The sequence below is a fragment of the Somniosus microcephalus genome, chromosome 1 (genome assembly GCF_052327205.1).
Source record: "Somniosus microcephalus isolate GS21.2 chromosome 1, FLI_Smic_1.0, whole genome shotgun sequence".
NCBI lineage: Eukaryota > Metazoa > Chordata > Chondrichthyes > Squaliformes > Somniosidae > Somniosus > Somniosus microcephalus.
Genome location: NC_140987.1, coordinates 445,451,127 through 445,474,630, shown reverse-complemented (window position 1 = coordinate 445,474,630; position 23,504 = coordinate 445,451,127). Strand labels below are relative to the sequence as shown.

General features: G+C 48.2%; 1 protein-coding gene across 1 annotated transcript in view; it reads right to left on the bottom strand.

Moving 5' to 3' along the window:
- Nucleotides 1–347: 347 nt before the first annotated feature.
- The window catches only part of ids (iduronate 2-sulfatase), a 125,510-nt gene continuing 102,353 nt past the window's right edge, over nt 348–23,504 (bottom strand). Inside the window, exons 3-9 of the mRNA XM_086001914.1 lie at nt 15,437–15,614; nt 11,967–12,055; nt 10,435–10,635; nt 9,199–9,369; nt 8,516–8,642; nt 6,877–7,050; nt 348–896 (exon numbers count right to left, since the gene is read on the bottom strand). Coding sequence (XP_085858040.1) covers nt 433–896; nt 6,877–7,050; nt 8,516–8,642; nt 9,199–9,369; nt 10,435–10,635; nt 11,967–12,055; nt 15,437–15,614 — 1,404 coding nt within the window. The 3' untranslated portion in view covers nt 348–432. The remainder of the gene's footprint in view (nt 897–6,876; nt 7,051–8,515; nt 8,643–9,198; nt 9,370–10,434; nt 10,636–11,966; nt 12,056–15,436; nt 15,615–23,504) is intronic.

Sequence of the window (23,504 nt, the reverse complement as noted above, 5' to 3'; positions counted from 1 at the left end):
AGCCTATGCAAGTGAACATTAAAAAGATGCCATGGCACGATTCGAATGGGAGCTGGGGAGTTTTCTTGGAGTCCTTGGCCAACAAGACTAAAGCAAATTAGCTGGCCATTTATCGCATTTGATGTTTGTGAGATCTTGCTGCAAACTGGCTTGTTGCTTTTGCCTAATTAACAACAGTGTATTAAGCACTGATTGATGAAGCACTGTGACGCTATATAAATGCAAATTCTTGCCTTCTAACAAACGGAATTACTGCCGCAAACATTAGCTAGTTAAAGGCAGTATTAAATTCTAAAGGTTAAGAACTGTTTAAGAGTAGCAGACAAAAATTGGACATTCTTCATCAAGGCAGTTTTTCTAATCCTGTACAGATCTTAACACTGTGCAAAAATCTAGTACAAACGTCACACACAAAAAAAGAATGTAAAATCCTCAGGTTTTAAGCAAAGCTGAAAGTTTTTGTATCATCTCGGCAAATTCAGTGTTGTTATACAAGTTGTTATCCTGTCCTGGGTCAGTTTTATAAAGATAGAGCTCTCCGGCATGAATGTCACTGAGATTGGCACTGAAAGTGGACGCGTTATAACCAACCCATTGCGTGTACCTGTAGTCATCAGAACGGATCGAGTATCCCATGACTCGAATGTCCTTCAGCGAAGGAAGGTCAGAGTTCAGCTGGGGTGTGTCCGCCGGCCGGGGGTATTGGCTGTAGACGACCATTTCATCGTTACAGCTCGTGGCGTCGGAGTTTAGATAAGACGCCATACTTTCCCCCTCGGTGCACAGTTCTACGTGAAAGGAAGATGCCGGACACTTTGGCGGGACAGGTAATTCGAGAAGTTGACAGAGTGTTGGGAAGAGGCCCACTAATTCCACATTGACAGCCCTCATCAACCCTGTAACAACATTTAAACACTTGAGTTACTTCTTCTGTTAACTGCACCAAGGAAATTGATACGTAAGAATTTAACTAGACAGCGCCATTATTTCGCATACATCAGTACTGTATAAGAAATGTCAAAAACAAGAAATGGTCATTTGGTCTATCTTATAACTATCTCAGCCCAGCATCCAACTGGGTTTTGAAAACAACATCAACCGCAGACATGGCGGTCAGATTGCACACGTACGCTGACGACACCCAGTTCATCCTATCCGCCACTTCTGCTTGTTCTCCTTGTTGTCTGATATCTAGTCATGGATGACCCACAATTTCCTACAGTCAAAGATTGGGAAAACTGTAGCCATCATCTTCATTCCCTCACCACTGATAACATCCCCCATCCCAGCATCATGGAGGATTGCCCATCTCCTCCCGTGCATTAGCTCATCTGTCTCTGAAACCTTCATCCATGTATTTGTCACTTTCAGAAACAACTATTCCAATGCTCGCCAGTAGAGAGGAACGCCAACTCTCCGACACCTCCTCCTACCTCCGCCTGGACCATGACCCCACTACCGAACATCAAGCCACCGTTTCCAAGACTATCACTGACCTCATCTCCTCTGGAGATCTTCCCCCCACAGCCGCCAACCTCATAGTTCCCCAACCCTGCACAGCCCGCTTCTACCTCCTTCACAAGATTCACAAACAGGACTGCCCTGGTAGACCCATCGTTTCAGCCTGTTCTTGCCCCACGGAACTTATCTCTTCCTATCTCTACTCTATTTTTTCTCCCCTTGTCCAGTCTCTTCCCACCTACATCTGCGACTCTTCTGACGCTCTCCGCCACTTTAACAGTTTCCAGTTTCCTGGCCCCAACCGCTACCTTTTCACTATGGACGTCCAATCCCCTCCATCCCCCACCAGGATGGCCTGAGGGCGCTCCGCTTCTTCCTTGCACAGAGGCCCAATCAGTCCCCATCCACCACCTCCCTCCTCCGCCTGGCTGAACTTGTTCTCACATTGAACAACTTCTCCTTTGACTCCACTCACTTCCTCCAAATCAAAGGTGTTGCTATGGGAACCCGCATGGTTCCTAGCTATGCCTGCCTTTTCGTGGGATATGTGGAACATTCTTTGTTCCAGTCCCACTCAGGTTCCCTCCCTCACCTCTTTTTCTGGTACATTGATGACTGCTCTCGCCCTGAACTAGAAAATTTCATTCACTTTGCTTCCAATTTCCACCCTTCCCTCACCTTCACATGGTCCATCTCTGACTCTTTCCTTCCCTTCCTCGACTTCTCTGTCTCCATCTCTGGGGATAGGTTATTGACAAACATTCACTACAAGCCCACTGACTCCTACAGCAACCTGGACTACACTTCCTCCCACCCCACTTCCTGTAAGGACTCTATTCCATTCTCCCAGTTTCTCCATCTCCACCTCATCTGCTCTGACGATGCCACCTTCCATATCAGTGCTTCCGACATGTCTTCCTTTTTCCTCAACCGAGGATTCCCCTCTGCTTTGGTTGACACGGCCCTTGACCGTGTCCGTTCTATCTCCCACACTTCTGCCCTCACCGTCGTTGGCCTCTTACATTGTTCCACTGAAGCTCAACGTAAGCTTGAGGAACAGCACTTCATCTTTCGATTAGGCACTTTACAGCCTTCTGGACTCAACATAGAGTTCAACAATTTCAGATCATAACCTCGGCCCCCACCATGTATATTTTTTTTCCACACTTGTTTTTTACTTCTCCCCCACATGGCAGCTGTCTTTCATTCTGCCAGCGCAATTTACACTTCATCTAGAGCCATCCTTTGTTTCTTAACCTGTCCCATTACCATCTCCTTTTGTCTTGAATATCTCTTAATGTCTCTTAACCTCTTCCGCCTTCCATCCAATCACAGACCTTCCCTTTTGTTCTTTCATCCCCTCCCCCCCTTTCCCAGCTCCCACACTTGCTTAAAAATTTGTTCCATTTCCTGCTTTTTTCCAGTTCTGACGAAAGGCCATCGACCTGAAACGTTAACTCTGTTTCTCTCTTCACAGATGCTGCCTGACCTGCTGAGTATCTCCAGCATTTTCTGTTTTTATTTCAGATTTCCAGCATCTGCAGTATTTTCTTTTTGTATTCCAATGCTCTCCTATCCGCCACCATCTGGGTCACCATTGACCAGAAACTTAACTAGACCAGCCACATAAATACTGTGGCTACAAGAGCAGGTCAGAGGCTGGGTATTCTGTGGTGAGTGTCTCACCTCATGACTCCCCAAAGCCTTTCCACCATCTACAAGGCACAAGTCAGGAGTGTGATGGAATACTCTCCACTTGCCTGGATGAGTGCAGCTCCAACAACACTCAAGAAGCTCGACAACATCTAGGATAAAGCAGCCTGCTTGATTGGCACCCCATCCACCACCTTAAACATTCACTCCCTCCACCACCGGTGTACTGTGGCTGCAGTGTGTACCATCTACAAGATGCACTGCAGCAACTCGCCAAGGCTTCTTTGGCAGCATCTTCCAAACCCATGACATCTACAACCTAGAAGGACAAGGGCAGCAGGCACATAGGAACACCACCACCCGCAGGTCCCCCTCCAAGTTACGCACCATCCTGACTTGGAAATATATCGCCAATCCTTCATCGTCGCTGGGTCAAAATCCCTCCCAAACAGCACTATGGGAGCATCTTCATCACACGGACTGCAGCAGTTCAAGAAGACGGCTCACTACCACCTTCTCAAGGGCAATTAGTGATGGGCAATCAATGCTGGCCTTGCCAGTGATGCCCACATTCCAGGAACAAATAAAAAAAAGCTTCTGTTCATCCAAACTTCTGCTGCCCCGTATCCTACTCTGCACATCTCCTGCTCACTTATCTACCCTGTCTTTGCTGACACACACTGGAGGTGTTGAGGGCCGGGAATCAATTTAAAATTCACATGCTTGTATTCAAAATCTTTTATTGTCTTGCCCCTTGCTACCTCTGTAACCTCCCTTCATCCCACTATTGGCAACCGTGCCTTTAGCCACCTGGGTCCCATGCTCTGGAATTCCCTCCCCACACCTTGCTCCCCTAGGAGCATAGGAACATGAGTAGGCCATTCAGCCCCTCGAGCCTGTTCCGCTATTCAATGAGATCATGGCTGATCTGCAACCTAACTCCATATACCTGCCTTTGGCCCATATCCCTTAATAACTTTGCTTAACAAAAAGCTATCGATCTCCGATTTAAAATTAACAATTGATCTAGCATCAATTACTGTTTGCGGAAGAGAGTTCCAAACTTTTACCACCCTTTGTGTGTAGAAGTGTTTCCTAATTTCACTCCTGAAAGGTCTGGCTCTCATTTTTAGACTTTGCCCCCTAGTCCTAGAATCCCCAACCAGCGGAAATAATTTCTCTCTATCTACCCTATCTGTTCCTCTTAATATCTTGATCAGATCACCCCTTAACCTTCTAAATTCTAGGGAATACAACCCTAATTTGTGTAATCTCTCCTCGTAACATAACCCTTGATGTCCGGGTATCATTCTGGTAAACCTACGCTGCACTCCCTCCAAGGCCAATATATCCTTCCCAAGGTGTGGAAGATCATCCTTGAAATCGACCTCTTTGACCAAGCTTTTGATCGCCCCCTCCTAATATCAGATGACACCTCTGTGAAGCGCCTTGAAAAGCATTTTAAGTTGTTGTTGTTTTTTGTTGGGCATTTATGCAGGATATAGGAGAATAGAACAGTCTATTTCAACATATGCAGTCATTTGAACTAGATTGTGGGTAAGAGGGGGAGAAAGAATTCAGTGTTTTGTTATACATACCATTTTAAAAATAAATCAGAGACAATTTCACTTCAGCAAAACATGAGAGGTAGAGAAAGACAGATGTACAGAACAGAACAGAACAGAAGAGACCAGTGGGAAGGGGAGGTTTATAGATAGAAAGGGAAAGAGAGAGGAAAAAAAGTGAGAGCGAGAGAAAGAAAAAGTTGGGGAATAAAGAAAAGAAAAAGCACTAACAGATGTGACAATAAGAGAAAGTACATAAGCAGAAGGAAAGAGAGAGACAGAAGTACAGTCCTCCTGAAGAACCACTGCTCCAAAGTTACAGTGGACTACAGTGGCAATTTATGAAGATAGGGTCTTAGTTAACCTCATCACAAAATGGCTGCGGCACAAAATGGCTACAAAGGAGCAGTCACTGCGAGATCTCTGTGCTCCTCTAATTCTGGCCTCTTGAGCATCCCCGATTTCCATCGCTCCACCACTGGCGGCCGTGCCTTCAGCTGCCTGGGCCCTAAGCTCTGGAATTCCCTCCCTAAACTTCTCCGCCTCGCCACCTTTCTCTCCTTCTTGAAGACGCTCCTTAAAACCTACCTCTTTGTTGTTGTACGTGAAAGTAATTCACTGTTTGCGAAGCACTTTTGATAGATTGAGAGAGGTCATAAGGAACTATTTCTCTGCACGTCCTTCTTTTCTCGGAGTTATAAATTAGTACACAGCTGATGCTGAAACATTGGTATATAACCATATCCTGGCTCCCCACACCAGGCGCGGTAGACTCCCACCTTGACGCTGCACTTAGCGTGAAGTCACCTCAGTTGCTTGGCTCCACGGAAGAATGACAATGAGTCAACCACAAGAGATATTTTTTTCTTTGAAGGAGCAGATTTGAACTCCAGTGAGGCACACACTATACAGGACGTCACAATGCTGGTGGTCAAAGCACACGGAATACTTGTATGAACTGATTACTGTAAGAGGACCACATAGGTTACAGAGCAGAAAAAAAGAATTGAATTGGGGTGTCTAGAAAATGAGTTGATTCAGGCGTCTTAACATATTAGTCAAAATTACTGTTTGTCAGATGTTAGAAGTAAGGAACGTGAGAACTCGTTGAGATATCGGGCAGAATTTTCATTGGGCCGTGGAGGTGGGATTGGAGGCGTGCGGGGGGTTAAAATCCCAAAATCGGGGGGCACGAACCCATCCCGCCCCAACCCGCCGCCATGCCAGTTTCAAAGGAGGCGAGTACCCGCCCCGCACTGGGACCCGCCTTCCCGAGGTGGGAAGGGGATTAGTGCCAATTAACTGCCTGTTAACAGGTAGTTAACAGGCAGTTTTTAGCCTAATCCCTATTTTTAATGTTGAAGTGTGGGATTCCCGACGGCTCCAAACCACGCCAAGTTAGAGGAGGCAGACCGTCGGGCTGAAGGGCTTGGAGGGGTCGAGATGTCTGGTGTTCAGGTGAGTGATGGGTGCATGAGTGCAAAGGTAAGTGTGTTTGGTGTGTGTAAAGTATTTAAAGAAGTTTTACATACCTTTACTTACCTTTACAGCCTTTCTTCCTTCAGGTCTTGGGAGTCCCTCATCTCACCGGCACAGAAAGCAGAATGGCTGCGAGCTGTCAAAATTTGCAGCATTCAGCTTTCTGTTCTGGGGAGATCTCTAAATCATCCTGAGAGAAAGCAATTAACTTAGAATACAGATTGTTAGTGTTTGACAAATGCTGATATTTCATCTGTCAAACGGTCTTGACAGATGAAATATCAATCTGTGATGTCACCTGTTGCCGGGTGGCCCTTAATTGGCCTGCTGAGCCCACTGGGTGGGCTTAACAAGGTCAATCAAGTCAAAATCACGTGGGTTGGCTAGAACTCGACGGAGGCAGGACTACAACCCCAAAAGTTGTAGTCACGCCTCCTACCCGACTCGTCAATGAAAATCCAGCCCATCATGTAATTTATAAACGCGAAGTGGATCAGTTTCTAGGTTTTGCGCAGTATTACTTTTTTACACTCTACTGGATTTTGGTCCTTTTGCATACATTACTCAGACATATTTTGGAACAAAATACTTTTGGATATTGAGTGCTGAAGTACAGTTGGCATAGTAACATTCCTGCTGGAATAAGCAACAAGTTTCACCTTCCAACCTCTGTGAAAAATTTTCAGACAGGCTTATTACACTGAACACCATAACCTACCTGCAGGCAGATCTCCTACTTTATTAATAAAGGGATTAATAAAAGGAAACATCCTTTGTTCCGGAAGAGGAAAAGCCCCAGTCACTCCTGGTACATAAAACATCAAAGGGACACGAGTGGCTACGTCAAAGTTGCTGTACTTAGCCCATTCTCCGTGCTCCCCTAGTGACCAACCTGAAGGAAACAAGACGAAAGGTCTAAGTCAATTCTAAAACCAGAAAGTTAAAAAACGATACTGAACGTGCAACCTCTTCGGCAGATATTTCAAGATTAGAATTTAACAGCAAATTCCCCATTCCGCTGGCTTGTTCACGTGAAATGCCTTGGAGCAATGGTCTAGCGCACCGCAACAATGCTCAAAAGGGGACTGTAATGAAACAACTTCTTTTTAAAAATTCATTCTCAGGATGTGGGCATCGCTGGCTAGGCTGGCCCACCCCTGGTTGCTCTTGAACCGCTTGCAGCATTTTGATACAACCGAGTGGCTCGCTAGTCCTCTTGGGAGGGCAGTTAGAGTCTGGTTAGTGAGATACAAGTCAGACCAGGCAAGGACCCCAGGTTTCCTTCTCTAAAGGACATTAGTGAACCAGTTGGGGTTTACGACAATCCGACAGCTTTTATTGTAGAATACATTTTATACAGTTCCTTCACAATTAACCTAACTGCACAATGATTAAAGTTGCCTGATTCTGTTAAGTGCCCTGCGATATTTCTCTATGTCAAAGGCACTCTATAAATGCAGGTTGTTGTTGTTGCCATCATCGTGACTGGTGCACATCGAGCTCGTTGACCGATTTGCTATCAATGGGGTCAACAATGCTAACTAGTGCAGTGACTACTGATTGAGTAATGGCCAGCACAGAGTTTGTGTGGAGCAGAGTTCAACTGAATCAGGAAGTATTGGAAATATTTGATCACTATCGGTTTATCAATAGGTTCATGAAAAAAATCAACAGTTTTTCCTCCTAACTGCCAATAAAAATTTCCCCTACATGAACCAATGAGTATTGTTAACAACAACTTGTATTTATACAGCGCCTTTAATGTAGTAAAACATTCCAAGGCACTTCACAGGAGCGTTGTCAAACAAAATTTGACACAGAGCCACACAAGGAGATATTAGGGCAGATGATAAAAGGTAGGTTTTAAGGAGCATCTTAATAGAGGAAAGAAAGGTGGAGAGGTTTAGGGAGGTAATTTCAGAGCTTAGGGCCTAAGCAGCTGAAGGCACGGCCACCAATGGCGGAGCCATTAAAATCGGGGATGCTCAACAGGCCAGAATTCGAGGAGCGCAGATATCTCAGGGGGGTGGGATGGGGTTGTGGGGCTGGAAGAGGTTACAGAGATAGGAAGGGGTGAGGCCATGGAGGGACTTGAAAACAGGGATGAGAATTTTAAAATCGAGGCGCTACTTAACTGGGAGCCAATGTAGGTCAGCGAGCACAGGGGGTGATGGGCGAACGGGACTTGGTGCGAGTTAGGACACGGGGCAGCAGAGTATTGGATGGCCTCAAGTTTATGTAGGGTGGAATGTGGGAGGCTGGCCAGGAGTGCGTTGGAATAGTCAAGTCTAAGGTAACAAAGGCACGATGAGGATAAACGCATCCATTAGCCGAGTAGACTCAACTTTACTCCTCACCATGGTCAGAAGTAAACACGATGATTGTATTATTGGCCAGCCCCTGTTCGTCCAGCGCGTTCAGTAGTCGGCCCACTTGAGTGTCCATGTAGGAGACAGCAGCAAAGTAACTCTGACGAATCAGCACCTGCGAGATATTAGAGGTACAAATCACACAGCCTCATAGTCCACCATCTTTTGTGGAGTCACTAGTGGGGCCGAAATTCCGATCCCTCCCCCCCCCACCCCAACCAGTGTGGTGAAACGGTCCACTGACTTAGAGGGGGACACCAAGCCTTTCCCAAATAGCGGGGTGGGGGGGGGAGGGGTTTATCCGAATGGCTGTATGATTCTATAAAATGCTCATTAAGCTTTAACAGGCGATACTAAACATGAATATACAAGAGATTCTTCATTTCCGCTGACTACAGCAATACCTAAAATTAGTTGAGTGTGCAAGACTTAAATGTCAACAGAAAGTGGGGAAGGCGAGAGGCACACAAGGCTTGTAAAGGGGACATCACCTCATAAGATATTTCACGATCCCTACCGAGACTTGGGAGCAAGTCATAACTCTCCCCAGCCAAAAAAAAATGATAAAAGCTAGCGATCCATTTTCTTTACCGAGTGTGAAGGAAGCTGTGCTCAGCACCTGGCACTTCCATGAACTGAATGCTCCCTTTAAGAGCAGATTAAACACATACCTGAAAGTCATCAGGAATGGGTCCATATGGAAAACTTATATTGAGGGCCTGAACGTCATCTCTTGCTCTTAGATCAGTCCAGGGATTATATGCCACTGGGGGCAGTTTTGGTGGGATTTTGGGATCAGGTGCAAGATGGATCTCCTCGCATGGATACAATTTTAAAAATTCCTGAAAAGAATAAAAATCACACAAGATTAGATTTACACAACTGGCTGAACAAAAACTATTGACCAAAATACATTCTTTGACCCTTAACAGATGCAAGCCTTCTCTTGTACAAACATGCCCCCAAGACCCAGTTCTGGTTCATGTGGTTTTTGAAGACATGTACAGCTGTATCTATTAAACAATGGATTCTAAGCCTTATACCATTTATCATCAGCAGAATCGGAGGTTGGACCAGAAAGCTCCACACGACACAAGCACAAGGCAATAGGTTCAGACGGTGGCCTGCACAGCAATAGCTCCTAACCAACGCTACCACCCTCCTCTCGGGTGGATGTAAAAGAGACCCCGGCGTTATTTCGAAGAATATTAGTGGGAGTTCTCCCCAGTGTCCTGGCCAATATTTATCCCTCAACCAACATCACTAGAAAAGAGATTATTTTTGGTCATTGCTGTTTGTGGGACCTTGCTGTGCACGAATTGGCCACCGTGTTTCCTAAATTACAACAAAGTACTTCATTGGGACGTCTGAGGTTTTGAAAGGCGCAACATAAATGCAAGTTCTTTCTACCCGCAGGATATTTAAATCTGTAATATAACAAGCATGTGCGTAATTTCTTTATACAGCAACCTCTGTAGTATTTGCATTGTGTTCACGTTTTTTTTTAATTTATTCATTCACGAGATGTGGGCACTGCCAGCATTTATTGCCCATCCCTTGAGAAGGTGGTGGTGAGCCACCTTATACAACTGAGGGCAGTTAAGAGTCAACTGCATTGCTGTGGGTCTGGAGTCACATATAGGCCAGACCGGGTAAGGACGGCAGATTTCCTTCCCTTAAAAGGACATTAGTGAACCAGATGGGTTTTTACAACAATCTGGTAGTTTCATGGTAACTATTCCAGATTTTTTTGTTTATTAACTGAATTTAAATTCCCCAGTTGCCATGGATGGGATTATTAGTCCAGGCCTCTGGATTACTAGTCCAGTGACATAACCACTATGCTACCGTACCCCACAAGCACTCACAAATATATAACGTACAGCTCCCAAAGACTGCACCATTACCTCAGGATATTTCAACGGAATGTGTGGTTTATGGTACCCAACAGCCAACAAGAAAGGGCTTTCCGCGCCTTTCATGCTCTTCAGTAAGCGAATCGCCTCTTCGGTGCTCTGTATATCGGGCAGCGTCTGTTCTGGCATTTCCTCAACATCCACCGGACAAACCAAATTAGCATGTTTTTTACCCTCTGGTCCTTTGCAGACCTAGCTGAAGAAAAAAACCCAGTTAATGAAGTTCTCCTCGAATGATGCCCGGGCGCCAAGGGTTACGTTACGAGGAGAGATTACACAAATTAGGGTTTGTATTCCCTAGAATTTAGAAGGTTAAGGGGTGATCTGATCAAAGTTTTCAAGATATTAAGGGTAACAGATAGGGTAGATAGAGAGAAACTATTTCCGCTGGTTGGGGATTCTAGGACTAGGGGGCATAGTTTAAAAATTTAGAACCAGACCTTTCAGGAGTGAAATTAGGAAACACTTCTACACACAAAGGGTGGTAGAAGTTTGGAACTCTCTTCCACAAACAGTAATTGATGCTGGATCAATTGTTAATTTTAAATCTGAGATCGATAGCTTTTTGTTAACCAAAGGTATTAAGGAATATGGGCCAAAGGCGGGTATATGGAGTTAGGTCGCAGATCAGCCAGGATCTCATTGAATGGCGGCACAGGCTCGAGGGGCCGAATGGCCTCCTCCTGTTCCTATGTCCGACATTCATCTTTTGAATGCACTGCCAACCTACACGTTACTTGCAGAGCTTCCAATGTTACATTTTCAGTGCAGCAATGCTTATTTTGCATTAAATATATTGAAGCGCAGTTAGTTACATCAGCACTGAATTCTTCAACTGACTAAGGAACAATCTGAATAGGAAAGAATCTCTGGTCCTAAATCTGGTCACAGCTTCATGCAACTCAATTGTATGTGCTTAGTAATACTCAAATGTAGCAAAGTAGTGGAGAGATTGATAACACCCCACCCTCCCCCCGCCACCCGTCCAACAGCAGAAAACAAACCTCTTCCATTATACATTGCATTTTTTCAGATGAAAGTATTCTGGCTGGCAAAACACTGTGCATTACAATCAGATGAAAATGAAGCTAATGAGTCATCTCTCTGAAGCAAAGATATCAACTGGAGCGGGGCTGCCAAATCTGCCATCGACATTTGAGATACTAGCTCTGGTCTGGGAAGGCAAGATGATTTTGTCAGCACTCCGCTCCAACAGCTCTAAGATTTCTTCAGTTAGGGGTCGATCACCTTGGGATGTAAAGAACGCAGGAACGTTGTCGAAGTCAGGATGGCGTGTGACTCGGAGGGGGAGTTTGGTGGTGTTCCCGGGCGCCTGCTGCCCTTGTCCATCTAGGTGGTAGAGGTCATGGGTTTGGGAGGTGCTGCCAAAGAAGCCTTGGCCTACGGGTGACTCCAGTCCACACTGGGTGGTTGACTCAATGCCTGCGGAGGAAGTCTGTCAGTGTCACCCATATCCCCAAAACAATTTTTTTTTAAATAAAAGCATAACATCCAAGCTTTACCTTGGCATTTTTATATTTCTGAGTTGAAGGATGAAATGGACGAGTGGACCAACTGTAAGGATAATCGTCTGTATGATTGGACACAATCCCTGAAAGATGAGGGGCATTTCGGTTAAGTTTTAATGCTGTAGATCATGCATCAATGTCTATTTTGAACTGAAACGTATCAAAAGGTACAGGAGAGAAAAAGAAGCCAGATGTTTGTCATTTATGCCACATCTCTGGTACATCATCGTGTTGCAATTAATTGGGGGTTTTTTTGCTTTAGAAAAGAGAAGACCTAGAGGAAACCTGATCGAGGTCTTCAGAATTATGAATGGGCTGGTCAGGGTAGATGTGGAGAGAATGTTTCCACTTGTGGGAGAATCCAAAACTAGGGGCCATAAATACAAGATAGTCCGTAATAAATCCAATAGGGAAATAAGAAGAAATGTCTTTACTCAGAGAGCGGTTAGAATGCGGAACTCGCTGCCACAGGAAGTGGTCGAGGCAAATCGCTTACATGCTTTCAAAGGGAAACTAGACGAGTACATGAGAGAAAAGGGAATAGAAAGATATGCTGACAGGCTGAGATGAGGCAGATGGGATAGGAGGGGACTCGTGGGGAGTGTAAACACCAGCACAGACTGGTTGAGCCAAATGGCCTGTTTCTGTGCTGTACATTCTATGTAATATTAAGGCAGAAAATTACTCAACACAAATTCATGTTCACCGCCCCCCCCCCCACCACGAGATTCTTCACAGCCCCCACGAGTGGTAAGTAGAATGCTCGCAGTGTTACCTGTCCACAACACATCTGGATTGCTCCTTGGCCAGAAGATTAACACCGTTGCAAAGTGCTTTGCACTCTATGGTCACTCTGGAGGACTGCGTTCAGTTCTGGGCTCCGCACCTCAGGAAGGATATATTTGTCTTTGGAGGGTGAGCGGCGCAGATTTACTGGAATGGGTACCGGGAAGGGTTAAATTACGAGGACAGGTTGCACAGACTAGGCTTGTATTCCCTCGAGTATAGAAGATTAATGGGTGATCTAATTGAGGTGTTTAAGATGATTAAAGGAGTTGATCGGGTCGATAGAGAGAAACTATTTCCTCTGGTGGGGGGAGTCCAGAACAAGGGGGCATAACCTTAAAATTAGAGCCAGGCCGTTCAGGGGTGATGTCAGGAAGCACTTCTTCACACAAAGGGTGGTGGAAATCGGGAACTCTCTCTCCCAAAATGCTGTTGAGGCTGGGGGTCAATTGAAAATTTCAAAACTGAGATTGATACAGTGTTTTTGTTAGGTAAGTGTGTAATAATGGACAGGTCAAAGAAGGTTTATACAAGAGGCCATGAAGATAAGGGGGGAAGGGGGAATTTTAACCCCCCAAAACAGGTGGGGTTAGGTCGGTTGGGAAGTTAAAATTATTTTTTTTTAAAACCCGACCCCCCAAATTACCCAGTTCTGATTTTAACAGAGACAGGATGTGGGGGGTGGTGGGGGAAGGAGAGACCAACCTGCTTTCAGGAGGCGGGTCCCTCATTTAAATATTTTAATTAGGCTGTTTGCATAAGACTTTATCTCTCTTCCAGTTTTAACACTGCTCGCCCAGTTTTCCAGGCCACGGGAAACCCGGCAGCTGAAGGGAGGTGAGGACAGCTGGATGGAACAGGTAAGTACCTTTCCAGCACTGCTTGTGGGCCAGGAGGAACAGGAGTGCTTCCCCCCTGCCCACTAAGCTAACTTGTTAAGCTGCCAGAGAGGTTGATTGGCATTGCACTAATAATTATCACGTTGTTAAAAAGGAACTGGCGCTATTAAGTTCCAACCCTATCTCTGGCGAGTTTAATGGGCAATTAAGGTGCAAATCTCCAATGATCGGATCCCCCCCACCCTAACCCGTGATCCAATGCCATCCCTGGCCTGCAATTTCTCCCTTCACCCCTCCCGCTCCCGCCCCCCCCCGCCCCCCCCGCCCCCCCACCCCGTCCTCCTCAGCCTGTGATCTTCCCACAGCTGCCCTGCGATCTCCTCCACGGTCCCCCTGCGATCTTCTCCCCTCCACCCCCGATCTCTCCGGGCACCCCCAATCAATGTGCCCCCACCCCCACGAATCGATGTCCCCAGGCCACCCACCACCACCCCACCCCCCCCCACTCCGATCTCTCCCTCCCTCATCCCTGCTCCCAGCTGTGGCCTGGTGCCGAAGGCCTATCCACCCAACAGCCAGCCAGCCTCTCAATCTGGCTGGTTGCAGCTGGGGAACAGATTTCAAAAATGGTAATCAGGTCCTGTTGTTAAATTCGGCAGGACCCCCCAACCGCAAAACTTCGCCCCCCCCCCCCCCAACCCCTCTTCCGCCCTGCCTTCTCTGTAAATATTGAGGCCATGGTGTAAATATAATTTTACTTATGCTACCTGGCAATAAAGCTAAAATGCTGAAATAATGCTGAAATAAGCACGGTGGCATAGTGGTTAGCACTATTGCCTCACAGCGCCAGGGACCCGGGTTCGAATCCGGCCTCGGGCGACTGTCTGTGTGGAGTTTGCACATTCTCCCTGTGTTTGCGTGGGTTTACTCCGGGTGCTCCGGTTTCCTCCCACAGTCCAAAGATGTGCAGGTTAGGTTGATTGGCTATGATAAATTGACCCTTAGTGTTAGGGGGATTAAATATGTGGGGTTACGGGGATAGGGTGGGATATGTGTCGGTGCAGGCTCGATGGGCCGAAATGGCCTCTATCTACACTGTGGGGTTTCTGTGATTCTGTGAAACTGTGCTTAGTGTAGCTACGCTAATCCCAGGTAATGTTTTTAAAAGAATTTAGTAAGAATGCTTTGCTGAGATAAAGTGCCCATGGTCGACCAGCCTCATTTTAGTCACTATAGCTCTGGACAATGTCCTGTCTCTTAAAGAAATTAGCCTGTTGAGGTAAGCCGCTCATGGCTGATCAGCCTCGTCTCCTCCCAGTCTAAACTCACCCATCTGACAATAACCAATCAACTTTATTCTGTGCTGTATCGGTCTACGGTTCTATGATCTTCCCAGATCTTGTTATGTTGGAAAAACAAGGTCACAGTTCGAGGCTCCAGGTGCAAGGGTCGGGCTGGTGCCGATCACAAGACCAGTGTAAATACAGGTGATTGTAAGAGGTCAATAGGAGAGGAAGAAGCTAAAAAGGAGGAAACACCTGAGCAGGTCGAGCACCTCTACTCAGAAGAGAACAAGGTCATTTTTCTCTGTTCTCATAACCATGGCTTGAGCGGTGTAATTGTTTTAATTTGTGCTTGGTTCGACCACCTCAATGACGAACCCCTTCACCACCCACAAGGTGTCAGGGTCGGATTTATTACAATGAGGGATATGGAACCAAGGCACGTAAGTGGAGTTGAGGGAGAGATCCGCCATGATCTAACTGAATGGCGGAGCAGGGCTGAGGGGGCGGAATGGCCTCCTCCTGTTCCTATGCTATGCAGTAGCTGAGATCTTACCTGGATGAAAGACTTTTCCCACTGACATGGTTAGGTAGCCATTCATCTTCAAATACTGCGGGAGCGTTGTGTAGTTCCCAGCGTGCGTCCTCCAGTAAGAATCGTGATCGTAAAGCCGAGTGGTGTCAGGCCTACGACTGGTTAAAAATGACGTCCTGCTGGGCCCACATAAAGCTTGCTGCGGCGCATCAAAAGAAAAGTGTTACTTGGCTTCCTAAAATTTCACATAAATAAAGTGTGTTAAAAATTCCTCCAAATAAAAGCACTGGACACAATCTTGCTGGAACAATAACGGTGTGTCAACGACGCACGTCGTTATTAATGGGCGAGTTCAGGGCACGAAGAGATGCGCCGTAAGTTGCAAATAGAAATATAGAAACATAGAAGATAGGAGCAGGAGTAGGCCATTCGGCCCCTCAAGCCTGCTCCGCCATTCAATGCGATCATGGCTGATCATCCAAATTCAGTACCCAGTCCCTGCTTTCTCCCCATATCCCTTGATCCCTTTAGCCTTAAGAAATATATCTAACTCCTTCTTGAATATATTTAATGAATTGGCCTCAACTGCCTTCTGTGGTACAGAATTCCACAGGTTCACCACTCTCTGGGTGAAGAAATTCCTCCTCATTTCTGTCCTAAATGGCTTACCCCTTATCCTTAGACTGTGACCCCTGGTTCTGGACTCCCCAACCATCGGGAACATCCTTCCTGCATCTAGTCTGTCCAGTGCTGTCAGAATTTTATAAGTTTCAATGAGATCCCCTCTCATTCTTCTAAACTCCAGCGAGTACAAGCCCAATCGACCCAATCTCTCCTCATACGTCATTCCTGCCATCCCAGGTATCAGCCCGGTGAATCTTCGCTGAACTCCTTCCATGGCAAAAACACCCTTCCTCAGATAAGGCGACCAAAACTGCACACAATACTCAAGATCTCTAGAACTTGCTGGTTGATTTATGCCGCTCCGTTATTTGCTTCGCGCAAAAGGTATCTCGCTCTCAGCCTCCCTGTTATTTTTAAGAAGTTGTTGGATTTGCTGCAGAAAGTTCGGGCTGGAACTTAACAGCGCAAGTACCCCTTTAACAACATGATAATTGTACTCCCCTGCACTTCCTCGAAATAGTGCCATGGGATCTTTTGCGTCCACCTGAGAGGACAGACGGGGCCTCGGTTTGACGTCTCATCCGAAAGACGGCACCTCTGACAGTGCAGCACTCCCTCAGCATTGTACTGGAGTGTCAGCCTGGATTGCTAAGAGGTCTGTAATAGAGGAAGTAGTGGCAAAGGACCTTGCACAAATTAAAAGTCTCTGGAGTGGGACTTGAACCCACAACCTGCCGACTCAGAGGCGAGAGAGGTACCCACTGAGTCACGGCTGACAATGTATCCTCACAATCTGCAGCTTAGGGACGGGGAAAATCAGCCTGGGCTCCCACTCCTGATTGGTGTGTGGGCAAGTAATGAATAGAAAAGAGATTCATTACCTTTGGTAAGACCTGGACTGTTAATTAGACGGGCTTAAGCATGGAACAAGTCATCTAATAATGTCATGAACAGGTACAGAAAATAATCAAAAAGGCTAATGGAATGCTGGCCTTTACATCTGGAGGACTAGAATACGAGAGGGTAGAAGTTATGCTGCAGCTGTACAAAACCCTGGTTAGACCACACCTGGAGTACAGTGAGCAGTTCTGGGCACCACACCTTAGGAAGGATATATTGGCCTTGGAGGAAGTGCAGCGTAGGTTTACCGGAATGATACCCAGACTTCAAGGGTTAAGTTACGAGGAGAGATTACACAAATTAAGGTTGTATTCCCTAGAATTTAGAAAGTTAAGGGGTGATCTGATCAAAGTTTTCAAGATATTAAGGGGAACAGATGGGGTAGATTGAGAGAAACTATTTCCGCCGGTTGGGGATTCTAGGACTAGGGGGCACAGTCTAAAAATTAGAGCCAGACCTTTCAGGAGTGAAATTAGGAAACACTTCTACACACAAAGGGTGGTAGAAGTTTGAAACTCTCTTCCGTAAACTGCAATTGATGCTGGATCAATTGTTAATTTTAAATCAGATATTGATAGATTTTTGTTAACCAAAGGTGTTAAGGAATATGGGCCAAAGGCGGGCATATGGAGTTAGATCGCAGATCAGCCATGATCTCATTGAATGGTGGAACAGGCTCGAGGGGCAGAATGGCCTCCTCCTTTTCCTATGTTTCTAATATGGATCAATGTAGGGTAATGCATATAGAAACAGCAAACATGTATATAACACTAGTTGAAGTGCCCGGCGGTGCCGAGGGATTTTTGAGGGCATGTTGTTGTTGGAAGAGAGAGAGAGAGCGACTGGGGGGAAGAGAGAGAGCGACTGGGGGGAAGAGAGAGAGCGACTGGGAGGGGGAGGGTGAGGGAGGGAGGGGGAGGAGAGGGGAGGGAGGAGGGGGAGGGGGAGGGAGGAGGAGGGGAGGGGGAGAGAAGGGGGTAGGGGGGAGAGAAGGGGGGAGAGAAGGGGGGAGGGGGAGAGAAGGGGGGGAGGGGGAGAGAAGGGGGGGAGGGGGGAGAGAAGGGGGGAGGGGGGAGAGAAGGTGGGGAGGGGGGAGAGGGGGGGGAGGAGAGAGAGACACAGAGGGAAGGAGAGAGAGAGGGCGAGTGGCCCGCGGGCACAAATGGAGCCAAGCCCCGGAAAGAGGCGTGAGCCGGCTTGAGGCTGTGAGAGACGGCCAGGCCCGGTTGCCGGGGTAACTCTTCCCCCCCTTCTAAGCCCCCCGCCCTCCCGAGACCCGGCCGCCCCGCCCCGCACTCCCGAGCCCCAGCCGCCCCGCCCCGCACTCTAAAGCCCCGCCCCCCGCTCTCCCGAGAGCCCCGCCCGCCCGAGCCGGCTTCAAGACTACCGAGCGGGGAAGAGAGAGAGACGCCACATCTCACCTGCTGGCTTCCCGCTCTCTGTGTCTCGGACTTCTGTGTGTCGCCTGCTGCGCGCGCACCCTGTGCCTGTCCCGTGTCCCTCGCAGCCGACGCTGTTGCCCCGGGTAACGTGACGGGGGAGACTGGGGGGGTGCGGTGAGGGGGGGAGGAGCTTACCACAAGCCGTGGGCCAATTACCAAGCTCGGGCGTGGCTGGGCAGGAGAGCCCCAGGCTTTGAGGCCTTACAAAAACGGGGAAAGGTAGGAAAAAGAATCAGGTTAGAGAAAATATTTACAAATGAATTAACTTTTTAAAAAAAAAATTTGTGTTTTAAAAGCAACTTATTTTTTTGCTGGAAATGTAGATTTGAAAAGAAACACGCAGAAAGTGGGAAAAAGAAATGAAGAGTTTGGAATCAAGATGGTGGCCACTCACCTCATTTCAGGATGATAAGGCCCGCCCACACACGCACCGATTGGTCAACCGTCAGGTCACTGAACTGTAGGATTGGTCAATCGTCCTGTCACTCGACTGTAGGATGGCCCGCCTGCACACGCAATGAACCCGCCCCCATGACGCAGCGATTGGTCGACCGTCGGGTCGCTCGACTGTACGATTGGTCAACCTTCACGTCACTCGATGCTAATGAGCGGATAATGAGCGGAATTTTGAACGTTTTTTGGATACCGTTGGCAGAATTTTTGTCCGACCAAAAAGTAAATATGCCTGCAAGAGTCCCCTAATGATGAGCTTTCTTTTGACATAATATATGTGTAGGTACGCTCTATAACTTTTGATTGTATAGCCAGACAGACAGACAGACAGAGAGACAGACAGACAGAGAGACATACTCTTATATATATGCTAGCTGGGGTGCCCGGTGGTGCCGAGGCTTTTTCGAGGGAATGTTGTTGTTGGAAGAGAGAGAGAGAGCGACTGGGGGGAAGAGAGAGAGTGATTGGGGGGAAGAGAGAGGGACTGGGGGGAAGGGAGAGAGGGACGGGGGGAAGGGAGAGAGGGACTGGGGGGGAGGGAGAGAGGGACTGGGGGGGAAGGGAGAGAGGGACTGGGGGGGAAGAGAGAGAGCGACTGGGGGGGAAGAGAGAGAGCGACTGGGGGGGAAGAGAGAGAGCGACTGGGGGGGAAGAGAGAGAGCGACTGGGGGGGAAGAGAGAGAGCGACTGGGGGGGAAGAGAGAGAGCGACTGGGGGGGAAGAGAGAGAGCGACTGGGGGGGGAAGAGAGAGAGCGACTGGGGGGGAAGAGAGAGAGCGACTGGGGGGGAAGAGAGAGAGCGACTGGGGGGGAAGAGAGAGAGCGACTGGGGGGGAAGAGAGAGAGCGACTGGGGGGGAAGGGAGAGAGAGCGACTGGGGGGGAAGAGAGAGAGCGACTGGGGGGGAAGAGAGAGAGCGACTAGGGGGGAAGAGAGAGAGCGAATGGGGGGGAAGAGAGAGAGCGACTGGGGGGAAAAGAGAGAGAGCTACTGGGGGGAAAAGAGAGAGAGCGACTGGGGGGAAGAGAGAGAGCGACGGGGGGAAGAGAGAGAGCGACTGGGGGAAGAGAGAGAGCGACTGGGGGGAAGAGGGGAGGAAGAAGAGGGGGGAAGAGGGGGGAAGGGGGGAAGAGGGGGAAGGGGAGGGGGGGAAGGGGAGGGGGGAAGGGGAGGGGGGAGGGGGGGAAGGGGAGGGGAGGGGGCGGGGAGGGGAGGAGGGGGGAGGGGAGGGGAGGAGGAGGGGAGGGGGGAGAGGAGGGGGAGGGGAGGGGGGAGAGGAGGGGGAGGGGAGGGGGGGAGGAGGGGGGAGGGGAGGAGGAGGGGAGGGGGGAGAGGAGGGGGAGGGGAGGGGGGAGAGGAGGGGGAGGGGAGGGCAGAGGGGAGGGGGAGTGGAGGAGGGGGGAGAGGAGGCGGGGGGAGGGGAGGGGAGGGGAGAGGGAGCGGGGGGAGGGGAGGGGTGGGGGAAGGGGGAGGGGAGGTGGGAGGGGGGGAGTCCCTGAGCCCCGACCCCCCGATCTCCTGAGCCCCGCCCCCCCGATCTCCCGAGCCCCGCCCCCCCGATCTCCTGAGCCCCGCCCCCCCCGATCTCCCGAGCCCCGCCCCCCCCGATCTATCGAGCCCCGCGCCACCACCCCCCCGGATCTCCCGAGGCTCGCCCCCCCCCCCGAGGCTTGCCCCCCACCGCCCCCCGATCTCCCGAGGCTCGCACCCACCCCCCGATCTCTATACACTCGCAGTATAAACAACAACAATTCACAATTCACAATTCAAATCGCTTTATTGGCATGATAAGGTACATCTTATGTTGCCAAAGCATCAAAATACATTTATGGTTGAACACATAAACGCGGTTCTATTCATACAGTTTATAAATATATACATTCGCCTTGTTTATATATATTCTTGTCTTAGTTTACTGGTTGTCCCTCTGTTCATGGCAAGCTGTAACATAGTGTGCCGCCAGTGTTACACAGCTTCTCTCCTCCCCCAGTAGGAATGGGAGTTTTTGGTTGTCATTCAGATTTCTGAATTCTGAATTCTGAATTCAACAACAACAACAACAACAACTTGTATTTATATAACACCTTTTAATGTAGTAAAACGTCCCAAGGTGCTTCACAGGAGTATTATAAGACAAAACAGTTGACACCGAGCCACCTAAGGACAAATTAGGGCAGATGTCCAAAAGCTTGGTCAAAGAGGTTGGTTTTAAGGAGCGTCTTCAAGGAGGAAAGAGAGGTAGAGAGACGGAGAGGCTTAGGGAGGGAATTCCAGAGCTTAGGGCCTTGGCAGGTGAAGGCACGGCCGCCAATGTTTGAGTGATTATAACCAGGGATGCTCAAGAGGCCAGAATTAGAGGAGCACAGATATCTCGGGAGGGTTGTGGGGCTGGAGGAGATTACAGAGATAGGGAGGGGCGAGGCCATGGAGGGATTTGAAAGCAAGGATGAGAATTTTGAAATCAAGGTATTGCTTAACCGGGAGCCAATGTAGGTCAGCGAAGTACAGGGAACAACAGAGAAGTACAGGGCGGAGTGATTCTGACCAATTGCCAGCAACATTCCTTTTATATTACACATAGAATATAGAAAAATAGGAGCAGGAGTAGGCCATTCGGCCCTTCGAGCCTGCTCCGCCATTCAATATGATCATGGCTGATCCTCTATCTCAATACCATATTCCCGCTCTCTCCCCATACCCCTTGATGCCTTTTGTGTCTAGAAATCTATCTGTCTCATTCTTAAATATATTCAGTGACTTGGCCTCCACAGCTTTCTGTGGTAGAGAATTCCACAGGTTCACCACCCTCTGAGTGAAGAAATTTCTCCTCATCTCAGTCCTGAGACTGTGACCCCTCATTCTAGACCCCCCAGCCAGGGGAAACATCCTCCCTGCATCCAGTCTGTCTAGCCCTGTCAGAATTTTATACGTTTCCACGAGATCCCCTCTCATTCTTCTAAACTCTAGTGAATACAGGTCTAGTCGACCCAATCTCTCCTCATACGACAGTCCTGCCATCCCAGGAATCAGTCTGGTGAACCTTCGCTGCACTCCCTCTATGGCAAGTATATCCTTTCTTAGGTAAGGAGAACAAAGCTGCACACAGTACTCCAGGTGTGGTCTCACCAAGGCCCTGTATAACTGTAGTAAGACATCCTTGCTCCTGTACTCAAATCCTCTTGCAATGAAGGCCAACCAATGACACCCAGGTCCCTTTGTACATCAACATTTCCCAATCTATCACCATTTTAATAATACTCTGCCTTTCTGTTTTTCATACCAAAGTGGATAACTTCACATTTATCCACGTTATACTGCATCTGCCATGTATTTGCCCACTCATTCAACTTGTCTAAATCGTCTTGAAGCCTCTTTGCATCCTCCTCACAACTCACAATCCCACCTAGTTTCGTGTCGTCAGCAAACTTGGAAATATTACATTTGGTTCCCTCATCCAAATCATCATTGATATATATTGTGAATAGCTGGGGCCCAAGCACTGATCCCTGCGGTACCCCACTGGTCACCGCCTGCCACCCCGAAAAAGACCCATTTATTCCTACTCTCTGTTTCCTGTCTGTTAACCAATTTTCAATCCATGCCAGTATATTACCCCCAATCCCATGTGCTTTAATTTTGCACACTAACCTCTTATGTGGGACTTTATCAAAGGCCTTCTGAAAATCCAAATACACTACATCCACTGGTCCTCCCTTATCTATTCTACCAGTTACATCCTCAAAAAACTCCAGTAGGTTTGTCAAACACGATTTCCCTTTCATAAATCCATGTTGACTTTGTCTAATCCCATTGATATTTTCTAAGTGTCCTGTTATCACATCCTTTATAACAGACTCTAGCATTTTCCCGACTACTGATGTTAGGCTAACTGGTCTGTAGTTCCCTGTTTTCTCTCTCCCTCCTTTTTAAAATAGTGGGTTTACATTTGCCACTCTCCAATCTGCAGGAACTTTCCATAATCTATAGAATTTTGGAAGATGACAGTTGGTAGCACTCTCGCATCTGAGTCAGAAAGTTGCGGGTTCAAGTCCCACTCCAGAGACTTGAGCACAAAAATCCAGGCTCACACTCCAGTGCAGTACTGAGGCACTGTCAGAGGTGGCGTCTTTCGGATGAGACATTAAACTGAGGCCCTGTCTGCTCTCTCAGGTGGATGTAAAAGGTCCCATGACACTATTTCGAGAAAGAAAGGCCTAGAAATTCATTGACGCCACTTTTGGGGCGCTAAAGTGGGGCGTCCGCTAAAGTTTGCGGCGGCCGCCAAATCTAGGCCACTTCTCCGATATTCATTAGCTTCGCCCGACTAGTTCGGGCGAGCACTAAAACTGCTGCTGGACGCCTCTCTTTGGGCGCTAAGTCGGAGGTGGTGATCGATAGCACCGAGGCCGGGCGCAGCGCAGGTGCGGCCATCTCGTGACTGACAGCAGACACCCTGGCGCCGGCCAGCTCTTAAGGGGGAAGGGTCGACTGTGTCTGCTGCCACGCCCTGGATAGTGGAGCCCTCCAGCTAGGCCTGAACACTGCTGCTGGACCCAAATAGCGCCTGAAGACATGGAGAAGGCCCGTGAATGTGCGCAACGCTTCTCAGAGCGTGATCTGAGTGTGCTGCTTGCTGCTGTGGAGAAGAGGCGCCATGTTTTGTACCCGGA